The 12,161-nt window shown below is 40.0% G+C and overlaps 1 protein-coding gene across 7 annotated transcripts in view; it reads right to left on the bottom strand.

Annotated features, from left to right (window-relative positions):
* Positions 1 to 12,161, bottom strand: part of macrod2 (mono-ADP ribosylhydrolase 2) — a 423,023-nt gene that overhangs the window by 241,822 nt on the left and 169,040 nt on the right. For all 7 annotated transcript variants that reach the window (XM_044372372.1, XM_044372373.1, XM_044372374.1 and 4 more), the window contains exon 5: positions 6,278 to 6,394. In XM_044372372.1, coding sequence (XP_044228307.1) covers positions 6,278 to 6,394 — 117 coding nt within the window. The remainder of the gene's footprint in view (positions 1 to 6,277; positions 6,395 to 12,161) is intronic.

Below are 12,161 nucleotides of genomic sequence, written 5' to 3'. Positions count from 1 at the left end.
CCTTACTGAGCACCTCTGCCTTCTCTACTTTTAATTTTATATATGGTTCTCTGTAGTAATAGTCTTTGATTTAAAATGTAGTTTCTATGCTTTGGCTTCTTACAAATTTCCTCCTTCCATTGTTCCTAACAGATCTTGATAGAGGGACTGTATTTTTATTACACTGCAAGTTAGTTAGAGAGTAAACCATGAACAAAAACAGGAGAGATTCTTGAGCAATGGGATAGCAAAATACAACTTTATCTGTCTGTTCAATGACACAAAATGAGTTTAGAAATCTCCCACTGTAACCACACTGCTGCAAACTACAATAAACAATGTCTTGTACACATGGTTAGGCAGAGATGTCAGATGTTATTAAAGGGAACACGCCCTGATTGTAATAACATACTAGCTATAGACAACATATGGATTCACTGAATACAGGAGGCCAGCAGGCTTGTGTGGCAGCAGCAAGCAAAAAATAAATAAATCGCAGAGCTGTGTGTTGTTCTAGAAAAGCTTGAGTGCACATTGGAGAAGTGCGGAGGAGTGCCCAGTCAGTGGAGAGACAGAGCTGGCTGAGTGTGCTCAAAACAGTTAGCATCCAGTTTTAGATTAGAGAGTAATCAAAGGTCTGCCAGCCTCTCGATGCTGCATGGATAAGGTTGTGTCTCCACACTATCAGAGTGGGTTGGGTGGAAGCAATACTCCAAAGGCTGAAATCTATAACCTTACAACTGATAAGTCAGAGCGAAAAGCAGTTCCATTTGAATCCCAATGAGCATTATTTCTCTGGAGGGACCAGTTAGGAAAATAGCAGACCAAACTATTTGCTCTGTTCAGTGAGATTAGACACAATTTAGAGATACAGAATGAATGAATACAGTATTCATACAGAACATGCTGTAGAAATTGTTCCATACATGTAAAAGTATATATGATGTTTTATCATGGTTGAAGCTCATGAAACGGTTATATATAAAATATAATTAACAAAGATTAGAGAGGCTACCGTTTTGACAGCAGCATGATAAAATAAAATGTTGGCCCTCCTTTTTTGTATCCAAATATGATTAATTATTGAAAGCATAAACTTACAGCTAAAATAATGGGATGGGGGAGAAAAGCAAAACAATAAACAGCACAAACGTTTTGAACTGTCAATCTAAAGTAGCCCTAGGGAGGAAAACAAAACTGGGTAAAAGATTTCAGATGAAACCGGAGAAACAAAACACTCAACGTCTATCTAAAAGTTCCTTTGGGACATTAACTTTCTCAAGCAGACCTCTAGTTTGAACTCTAAATACCTTCTAGGTCTACAGTGACAGCTAGGGCTGAAATGTGCAAGTGCAGATTAACCTGCAAGGTCTTTGCTAAACCTTATTAGCGCAGACCTGTGGACCAGCATAATAACAATATGATTCAGACAACTTTATTATAGAGTTCAGTCACTGCAGATCATCCTCAGATATGTCACACATTTAAATTATAACAACACATTGTCACAAACAGCAAAGAGGATGCTTTACTATGTACAATAAACAATACAAATACAGATCATTATTATTCAGTCACTTATATTTTATTTCTAAGAAAAGAGAAACATTAAATTATTAAGGTACTGTTTAGTTTTGATAAATTCAAATTGGCTTCTGTTTAAGATGCAGCCATTTGTCATAAACAATGAGCTATTTAATGGTGCTTTTTCATTGAAAGGTAACATTAAGACAAATAGTAAAAGATCAGAGCTTTAGAGTTTAGTATCATCCAAAGTTTCAAGTATATTATCCACCAAATCTATGTTGATACTCATAATGATAGTGTGAAAAATCCCTCCAAAGGGTTCTTTTGATTCTACTTTTCCTGTCATTTCAGAAAACTGTTGGATGCAGTTATGTCCCACAACCAACAAAAGCACAAACTTGAAATAATGCCACAAATAAAAACACCACAGTTTTTTGGCTCTGTCAGACAGAGGACCTGAGCCAGCAAACGCACCACGTTAGACAGTTCTAGCAGCGAGCCACTCAAACCACTGCTTCATTGCATCCAGTCATGTGAGATTTATACAGACACCTTTTTTTGAACCATTGGAAATCTTCTTTACAGATGCAGCACTACTGACGTGCTTCTCAAAACTAGCTTATAGCAAATGTCCACAAGTGACTTAATGATGTCTGCATCTACAAAGGACAAAAATCACTGTATACACACACTGTATAATGAACATCATTATAAGGATTTCAGCAGTTGAAGTGGCACAAAACAACTACAGGTGGTAAAGAAACAAGCACGAGTGCTTCAGAAAGTCTCAGACATTTGGAGGAAATACTGTAAACTCTTGGATGGAAAATCTACTTTAATACCCATGACTAAGTCAGGCTGCAACAACAGTAGACCTTCTGAATTACCAAACTGCATACAATCCAAAAGGTTTCTATTGCAGTTCAGCCTTGACATATTTATATCTACAGTATCCTTATCTATGTGGCCCAGTCTACAGCCTTATCTGCTATTTGGAGTGTGGTGGGCAAACCGTCTAAGCCCATCATTTAGTCACTTTATAGGCATAGTGCATACTTACACTGGAATGTCTATAATGAAACAATCATGGACAATGTTGCATCATATCCTCCAATAGTGTAATAATAAATATGTGACTTGGCTTGTTACACTTGACATCATATTTTCATTTGATCATTAATCTATGAACAGATGAGTAACTTGTCTAACACGAGGGCAAATAGACAATTTCCTTGTCAGATTGATGTAACAGACAGTTTTTTTGGAGTCTTTCCGCTATGGTAGGTGGATAATTACTGTCATTGATTAATAATCCTGGGCCAGCCCCATAGTAATCAGTCCCACATGTGCTTGGCCTTCTTAAAGGAAAGGCTCATTTGCCACTGGGATTCACAACCTAAACTGCTTAGTGGGATGTAATGGAGAGCAATTTTCTTGTCTTGAGAAAGAAAAAAAAAAGGCTGCAATGGGGCGGGTTAACCCGGTCATTTTCCATTGCCTCAGCACATCAAATCTCCAAACAAGGACAACTCTGATTTCAGATCGACTGCTCTTCTCCCTGTGGGCACTAAGTAGTTTTCCAGGACACAAGGAAGTATTTTATTGCTTTACCAGTTGTTTTGAGTATCGTGTTTGAATTGTAATTTCTTGCATTTCTTACAAAAATAAGAAAATTGACCAACGTAATCCTTTGTTGAATAAAATACAACACACTGTGGGTGATACAGTATCTTCAAATAACACTTAAGACTCCAAAAACGCTGTAAGATCAAGGGAAATGGCTGAGTTTATGTTATGACGGATGGTATTCCCATGCATTGTTGGCAAAGTCATGAGATGACTGCTGGAGGTACAGTGTGAAGCCAAGCCTAAATCCCTGAAAACTTAATTAAAAGCAAAGTGATTACATACAGTTTGCTCTGCATTATTCAGGGTTTAGACTTACTTATTTCCAATTATATGCAGTGGAGTGGATTCTAGAAAGGGGGTCCCCAAAGAAGAGTGCAATCCTCTGAGAGATTTATGTGTTTATAGAAAAATTGTGAGAAGCAGCCTAATGTTCAGGCAAAACTGGAAAGAGAATGCCCACGTTGGAAATATCGGGCTTTGCCAATATGTAAACGGTAAATGGTCCATCTGTCTGTGTTCTTCTCGCTCTTGGAAGACTAGATGAGCCACCATCTGCAGATCTGCGTCAGCGGAAGAAATTTTGCATGCAATGAAAATCTGAGTCTTGCATACATGGAGCCCTGCAGACATGCGTTCATTAAATTTTGTAGATACATGTAAAAAAAAAAACAATATATTATGTTGACAGTGATGTAAAAATGTATGTATAAAGGTTCAAGTGTTTTACTAATAATGTGAACATCAGAACAAATGGAAAAGGGTGTGTTCTTGCTCTTACAGGATGAAAAAGTAGTGCCAACATTTCTTGTACAAAATCAGTCTGTCCTCCTGTGGTGTTTGTCTCACCAATTGAATCCAAACACTTTATTTACTCCTTGCATTTGATGCCTGGCAGCCTAGAGAAATCAATCTGTGAGTGCATTAACAATACTGCATTATTTTCCAAACACCCACTATGACCATAATAATATTTCAGTTGTCTAACTCTTCCGACAGACAAGACAATGAGATGTGAAAACAAACAGCTCTCATTCTAGCTCTCATTTGAACTGCGATTTTCTCTCAAAACATGTTTAGTTCCTGTTTATGTAGAAAAGCTGCTGTGTAGCTTTTTAATTGCTTATTATAAATATAATGCTACTTTTGGGAAGTTTCAATAGGCACCTCTGACAATTACTGTGATGATCCATCTACTCTAAATAATGACACAAGGCTATTTGCTGAGGTTAATAATTTGATTTTAATTGTTAATATTCATTTTATGTCAATTTTAATCATTTTATGCATTTAGCTTTAGCCACAGCAGAGGGCCATTAACATAAAATTAACTTAACTTAATTTATCTAATATACACTGACATTTCACTGCAAGTCTTTACCCTTTCTTGCTACGCCTACATGATACATCCCAGAATTTAGAGAAATTAAAGAATGTGAAATATCTGTGTTGTCTTGTTTGTTTGCTTTACTCAGCGGTGAGGGGGTGGACAGACTATTATTTGAGATTTCATAAACCGAATAGATTGTTGTTTGCAGTCAATGCGGCTTTATAATGTGTGTGTAGGTGGAACAAATAAGTCAGAGACGGAAATTAATGGAAAAAGAACAAAATCCAAACAGTGGATAGACTTTGGGAACGAGTGAGATCTCTTGCCAGAGCTGAGCACTCACAAAGGAAAAGTCAAGCGCCTGTCAATTTCCAAGAGCAGACAAGAGAGACGACACTGATGATGACAGTGATCAGGGTTGGGAGATAAGAAGATGATACCGGCTGGGAGTAAAGATAGCTCGAAAATGAAATAACATCACGTTCGAAAAAGAACTGACTGTTCCCGGTAAAGAACTACACAATCTATAACGAGTTATCAGCGCAGAGAAAGTGTTTTGCCCAGAGATAATTACAATAACATTACCCAGTGGCAGTGTGATTGCTCCCAGGTGACATTGCAGCTTATTAAATTGTCATGGTGCACCCTGTTTTGGCGCTGCAGACGCTTGAACTGGCTGCCCACAAGACTGACTCACAGTTTATCTGCTCCATTTGTTTGACATCTTTACGACATACTGTATTAACACAACCTAATTTCACCTGGGCCTCAATGTCTTCTCTTGGCTGTCTCATGGAAATCCTTCAGGGTTAGGTCAGGACTGCTGGGACGTTTGTCTCGACCGAATTACACCGAGTGACATTTCTTCCATCCCATCATGTTTTTCCCCTTTGCAAGGAAATAAGCTCGTACGCATTATTAACAATTAACAAAAGAAATTAGCTCAGAAATTTGTATCAGAAAGTTGCTCAATGCGGAGCGGGGAGACACACATATCAAACTTTCTTAGACTTGATTACAAAACATTACATCCGTGGTAGAGATAAAAACAAGAAAACGGCGCAGTCCCTCTTCTGATCATTTATTGCGTGACAGTAAGAGTTATGTGATCCGTTAACAGAATAAATCAGGGATGAAAAATCAATCAAATTAAGCAACTAATAGCTCCCTTAATGTCTTTGTTTGTGTGCAGATGACACTCCCATCCAGCCATACAACAAGCACCAATCATATTAATTATCCTCCGAATAACAACTCCCCACTTATTACAAATGAGTTTTCAAAACTAATAAATTATGATTGAAATGTTTTTATTGTGGACATTAAAAGCATCCCACTCTGTTTTTGGATTGGACACTAATGACCCCAGTCATTATGCGCAGGTATGCTAGTGTATATACAGTTTATGTGTGTGCATGTATGCGCTTTCATTTGCAATACAGTCATGCTTATCCAAATGTCACCGAAAAAGAATGATGAAACTTTTAGTGTTATTCCACCACCACACTATGAGTTCAATTCAAAATATGAAGCATGTGCACACATGAATCGCAAAATCATCTGTGCCAGCGCTGTCGGCCAGCTGGATCAGGAGCCTTAGGTTTCAATAAATTCGGCTTTTTATAAAAACAATAGATACATGCTGGATTGTACAATGTTTCACTGCTCGGATGTGTCCCACTGAATCCTAATGTTCCCTAACTGTCAGGTGATGTAGCCCTCGATGGCAGCAGTTTTGATTAGAGAATATCCCTGCAGGGCACCGGTGCACACATTACACAACAAACAAAAAGCATATTAATTACTGATACTCACATCTTGCAGGGAGATCATAGCCGCAGGTGATCTTGGCTTTGCCGGTTTCGCAGCCATTTAGTGAGTGGCACTCATCATACAGACAGGACCCCGCCGCTTTGTGTATGCAGCCGTCAACTGAAACGCAAACAGACAAACAAAGAGAGGTGAGGCCTACCTGAGGAGAAACATACAAGAGCAAGCGTTCGACATATCTCGGAACCAGCGGGGCTAATTAGCGGTTTGTGTGCTTTATCGTGTCAAAGCAAACAATTGTTTACAGAAACAGGACCAAGAACAAGAAGGCAAAGTGACAATTATGTTCATGAGTTTGATTCTGGTTACTGAATCTCTGTGTTTTCAAATTATCTCCCTTGCTCTGTATCTAATCTCTGTAGGGAGAGCGGGGTCTGCCATGGTGCGCTGTGCCTGTTGCTAGTAAATACTGACGAGCTTAGGAATGAAATTAGCCCGGGCTAGGATCTAATAACGCCTCCATACACAGTGAAAATGAGACTGTTCTTCCTGTAATCCCTCTCCACTGTCAACAGCCATATACAGTCAGATCATTAACTGTATTTTCTGCCCCGTGGTGGGAATCTTATAACTGTCCTGTTCTCTGCGGTGAGCCTGTTATGATGTGGATCTGTGTTCCGATTCTGTCGTGCTCGCTGTTGATGTGTGTGTGTGTCCTGGTTCTACAGAGACACCCCCACCCCCCGCCCCCCTAAGGTTTTAATTTTACCGGGTTAAGGCTGCGATACACTTGATTGATGGCACGTCTTATACAAGAAGGCAGAGAGATAGAAATCCACATTATCCATCTCTGAAAGCCTGACATCCCTCCAAGAGCATGTTATCAATCACACTGAAACATCATAAAATCCTCCTCAAGTTGTCCTGTAAAAATCCTCACAAGCCATTAGAGGATAACAGAGCCAGGAGGAGGAACAGAAGCAGTTGGACAAACAGACGTGTCTTTTCTTTGGTGTCTCTTTGTAAAGACTCGGCCAATGGAGAGAACGAGTCTCTCAGACTGGCTTTGTCCGTCAAAGCTAAAACGGTTGGAGTTAAGATATTCTGTAGGATAACTAATGTTTCCGTATGTTTAAAGCACTGATGAAACAAAAAAAAAAGAGAACTGAGGAACTGATAAAAATATAATCGGAATTTATATTCATGATAAAAGACAAAATGTGACTCTAATCACCATCTTCATCTGAAATGTAATAATTATTCACGTACAGTACCAGGAAAAAAACTGTGAAAAGGGCTGACGATTAGTTATACACTATCTTCAAAAATGTACTTCGCTTCACATCGTCAATACAGACAAAAGGTCTTTTGATGAGGGATGGTCCTTTTCTGAGCTCCTTTCAATTTCTCAGGGATGAGTCAACGACAACAGCTGGGCGGAAGATTTTCTAGCTCTATCAATCATCTTTAATGGACTTGGGGACAGGCAGTAGACAGAGACGAATCCTGATGGCTTTTCGAAAAAGTAACATGAGTCTGACAGTGATGTGGATATGAGGAGGGATCGCTCTGGTGACAATGAAAGCTACTTAACACAACACGGAGCAGATGTAGTGCTTGGCTACAGGCTTGGCATTTTTATAATATCCACTGTGCAAACAAGATTGTCCATGATCACCACACACACTTATTTGCATCATAATTGGCTTCTTAACACCTAGTAAACATGAACGACCAAATGCGCAGGCTGTATTGAAAGCTCAGGGTCCATAAGGATGCTTCTCATTTATGTACACATAAAGTTGCAGAACACAAAACACTGTCTTTTTACATTGTGTTCAGTTACAGCACGGCGAGATTTAAGCACATAAATGTGTTCACCTGACATCACATCTATATCACAGCAGTGACAGGGAAGTCAATGTTTCAGAATGTCTCCATTCCTACAGACAGGCTCCATATTAAGTGTTTGCCTATTAAAGTGAATTGATCACACACCCCCGTGGTTTCAGTGTTATTAAAGTTTTATTACCCTTCATATGAAGTTCTAATATGGCCTAACATCTCATTAATACTTCCTTTTCTTGCTTCCTTGTTTGATATACTGTATGATTGCATAACATACAGCATAAATCTCTGTTATAATATAATTTATGCATTAAAAGACAATTCATTTTTTTGTGTCGGAATATGTAATCTAAATGCAGTTTTCCCCTTTTTCAAATGTGATATGGAACATAAAAAAAGCATCCCAAGGCATGGAAATAAAGTTCACATAAGGACTGTAATGAAGCCCTAACATGTATTGTGGCTTTTAGCAGTTTTTTAACATTTCCCACGCTATTTTGCAGCAGCTTTCTTCTGTGAGTATATTCTATACCTTATATACACTGGCTCGCTGACCAGTAAACTGGAGCAAAACCAGACAGATGCTTATGAAAATGAGACACTGAAGGCTGTATATCAGATGAACAATACAGATGAAAACTTGGCCATTTTCAGGTGCAAATTACTCAACAAGGCTCAGTCATTTTATTGGCTAATCTAGCTGACTCATCTGCTTGTTAAATGAGCCAAGTGGATTCAATCTTTGAACAAAGCTGGCGGTCATGGTATGTATAAGAATATGTATAAGTACATGTGCTGGCTAAGCAGAAAAAGATCATCTCTGTGCACTGAGCACTAAAAAGAATATTAATATCTATATTTATTTATTAGTTAGAATGTAAAATAATTGAGCTGTTTACTCTGAAAAAATGCTTTGTTACGACCTGAAATCAGGCAGGGAGGGAGCAGGTAATTCTACTTAATTCTCCCCTGGAGCTGCTGTAAAGTAAACTCAGACTTTTTTCATGGTCATCTAAAGTCAGCCAGGTTAGACAAATTTAACAATGCCCTCCTCCAGTCTGCAGCGTTCATGCAGGAGTCCATCCTTCCCGAGACAATTCCTCTCATCACCACCAAGCATGGCTGATCTCTTACCTATGAGCACCTTGGGAAACCAGAGAGCAAAAGCATATGGGGCTCTGTGTTTCATCTCAGTAGCTGAATAATGAGATTGCAGATAATAGTTTCAACTTCCATTCCACTGCTCCTCCTGTTCATGGTTGCATAAGCCGCTGTGAATGTGAAACTGCTTTTTTTTCTGATGCTACTGCTGTGTGTCACTGTGCATCTAGTGTCAGCGACTCCCTACAAGCCTCGAAATTTTTTGTTCACAGTGCCCGTAAATAGAGAAGATGCTGAACTGATCTGGCTGATTGCCAGAATCTTGGATGCTACCGCTACAGATTTAATTTACCTGCTTTACTTAGACCGCTTCACGGAATGGGTGGAGTGCCACGGATGCATTGTGGGTAATATGTGTGTATGTGTGTGTTTGCAAAAGAGAGATAGAGAGAGGTAGGGGAGCATTGCGACAGACAGAGGTTTCAAAATGTACTTTGTAATTTTAAATTCAATTGCAGAGTGGGTTGTAAGGCAATCAAAACTTGATTGTGAGCACATTTTTTCCGTGTACATTACTTATTCAGCTGAAGGAAGATCTGAGTTTTTTCGCAAGTGCAGATATGACCCACATGCAATTTGGCCATCAATTTATTTTCTCATTTAAGTGGGATTTCAGCATTATTCCCTGCAGATTCCAACGTTATGAATGCCTGCAACATTACAAAGGCAGCCTCAGATTCTCATTAACTAAGAATGGCATTTACATTCATTTCAGAAAGGAGGACATGTCAGCTCACTCTCCTGTTGCTAACAATGAAACATCATGACTTCCGTATAAACAATTCTGTTTTTAGTGCATTTTGATTACAAGTTTCACAGTTAATTCTGATTATCTGCTGATTTAATTCAATCAGGTGAACATTATTAAACTGACATTTTTGCAGTTATACGGTCTATCTTAGAGGAAGTCAATTTAAGTTGTGAAATCTAAGTTTTGTTATCATTCATAGCCTCATGTGTTGGAGTAGTTTCTGAAAGCCCTTAAGCCTGCATCCCTATTCCGTTCTACTTAGACACATAATCAGATTCAAGTGCAAAAAAAAAAAAAAATCACAGTGTACCCATCCTGGTGATGCACCTGCATCACAGCAGAAAAAGGCGATCAAAGCGACCTCCCTCTCTCTCATCTCCCAGCTTTCAGCCTGAGTCACATGTCAAGTAGAAGCCCGAAGATGAACATGTGCTCGGCTATTTGATGCACAATCAGTGGTGCCCAGTGCTATAATTCAACTCCTGTTAAGACTACTTTACAGAGGACATTTCATTTAACTGGCTTAATATTCAGACTGCAGCATCTGCTTCTGTCCACGACACTACTGGGCTTCCTTAGCCACTGTTGAAAAATACAACAGTTAATACCTCATCTATCTCTCCTTGCAGCCTGCCACCGCTTTAGGCTGAGCCAATGTGCGACAAAACATTTATTCATCTTCTCTGAGTGCCTTGCTCAGAGAACGCTTCCCCGAGCAGCCACTTCAGCAAGTCCACGCAGCTAATGAAGATAACTTTGAGCGGTGGCTGGACGGCATCCCTCTGAACTCATAATGGGAACAAGGAGAGAGAGCAAGAGACAGAGGGAGAGACATATTGAGAGAGACAAAGAAGACGAGTATGCGTGCGTGTGAGGGTGTGTGTGTGTGTGTGTGTGTGTCAGTCTGGAGCGGTTTGAATTAGTTACTCAGCTGTAACCTTGGCTCCTGCCATTGTTGAAGACACCTCTGCCTCGTCCTCTCAAGGCTCCGTTCCCACATGCATTAAGGGACTCAGCAAAGCTCTGCTTACTCTCCCTGGGCTTCTCTCAGGCAGCCTGAAAAACCAAGGGCTTTCAATCGCTCCCTCAGACACAATGAATACCTGCTCTGCTCTCATTACAATACCCTGCTTTTCAGAAATAGTGTCAGCTGCAATTTTCTCTCCTAATTATTTTCTGCTCCTCTGAGGGTTAGGTTCAGGACTGGAGCCAGAGGAGGCTGCATGGGGTGGGCAGGAGGGAGCGAGGGGGGTTGGGGGTGGGGGTGGGGGGTGGGGGGGGGGTGCTGAGCTGGATTCTACCTGGCAGGATATGGAGAAGTCTGAATATCAGTCAATAATCTAACAGAGGGGAATAGATAGTCATTCATATCAAGGGAGGCCTAAACCTCACCTTCTTGCCTATTTGGGCATTACCTCCTGGTCCACTGATGCATCTCCAACACCGACACTTGTTGGCAGGTCAGGAGATGCAAAACCTTTTATCAATACTCTCTCACATTGAGAGCTGCAAACATATTCCTCAAACTATTAAGCCATATACTCCCTCTCACCTATTTTTTTGTAGTATCCATGGCAACAACATAGTTCCTCTCTCCTCACAGCACTTTCAGAGCTGTACACTGATCAAAGCCCCTCCACAATTCCACCTCTGTGATTTACGACACCATTTTCTACTCAGCTAATTTCACTGAAGGAGATAATGACATGGATTAGTTGCTAATCAAGTGCCAATCAGAGATCTGGCTGAACTAAATGTCAGGTGGAATATGTTCAAGCCATTGTGGTTATTCCCTTGTGATACTGGATTATGTGTCCTAATCACGGCAATTTTGGATGCAACAGGAGCCAGAGCTCGCTCTCTACTGTAACCAAGTTCCCAGGAAAGGGAAAGGGATAATAATCTCCATTCTACCTATAATACCCGGGTAAACAGGGGATTTGGACTAATAGAATACCAGGCAGATAGTCACAGATGTTACTCTCCAAAGTGACATAAAATACCCAAGGCTTACATGACTCACAACTCCCCTGAGACCGCTATGCAAGCAGGAACCAGAATAAATGACACAACAATCACAGGTTCCACTACGACGCAGTAGAAACCGTGTTGTTATTATTGCTACGTTTCAGCCCTAACTGACAAATATGTCAGCAAAGACTGGAGGTG

This window comes from Thunnus albacares, chromosome 14, assembly GCF_914725855.1.
Source record: "Thunnus albacares chromosome 14, fThuAlb1.1, whole genome shotgun sequence".
Classification (NCBI taxonomy): Eukaryota; Metazoa; Chordata; class Actinopteri; order Scombriformes; family Scombridae; genus Thunnus; species Thunnus albacares.
The sequence above is the reverse complement of the archived record's forward strand: the minus strand, read 5'-3'. Positions and strand labels throughout refer to the sequence as shown.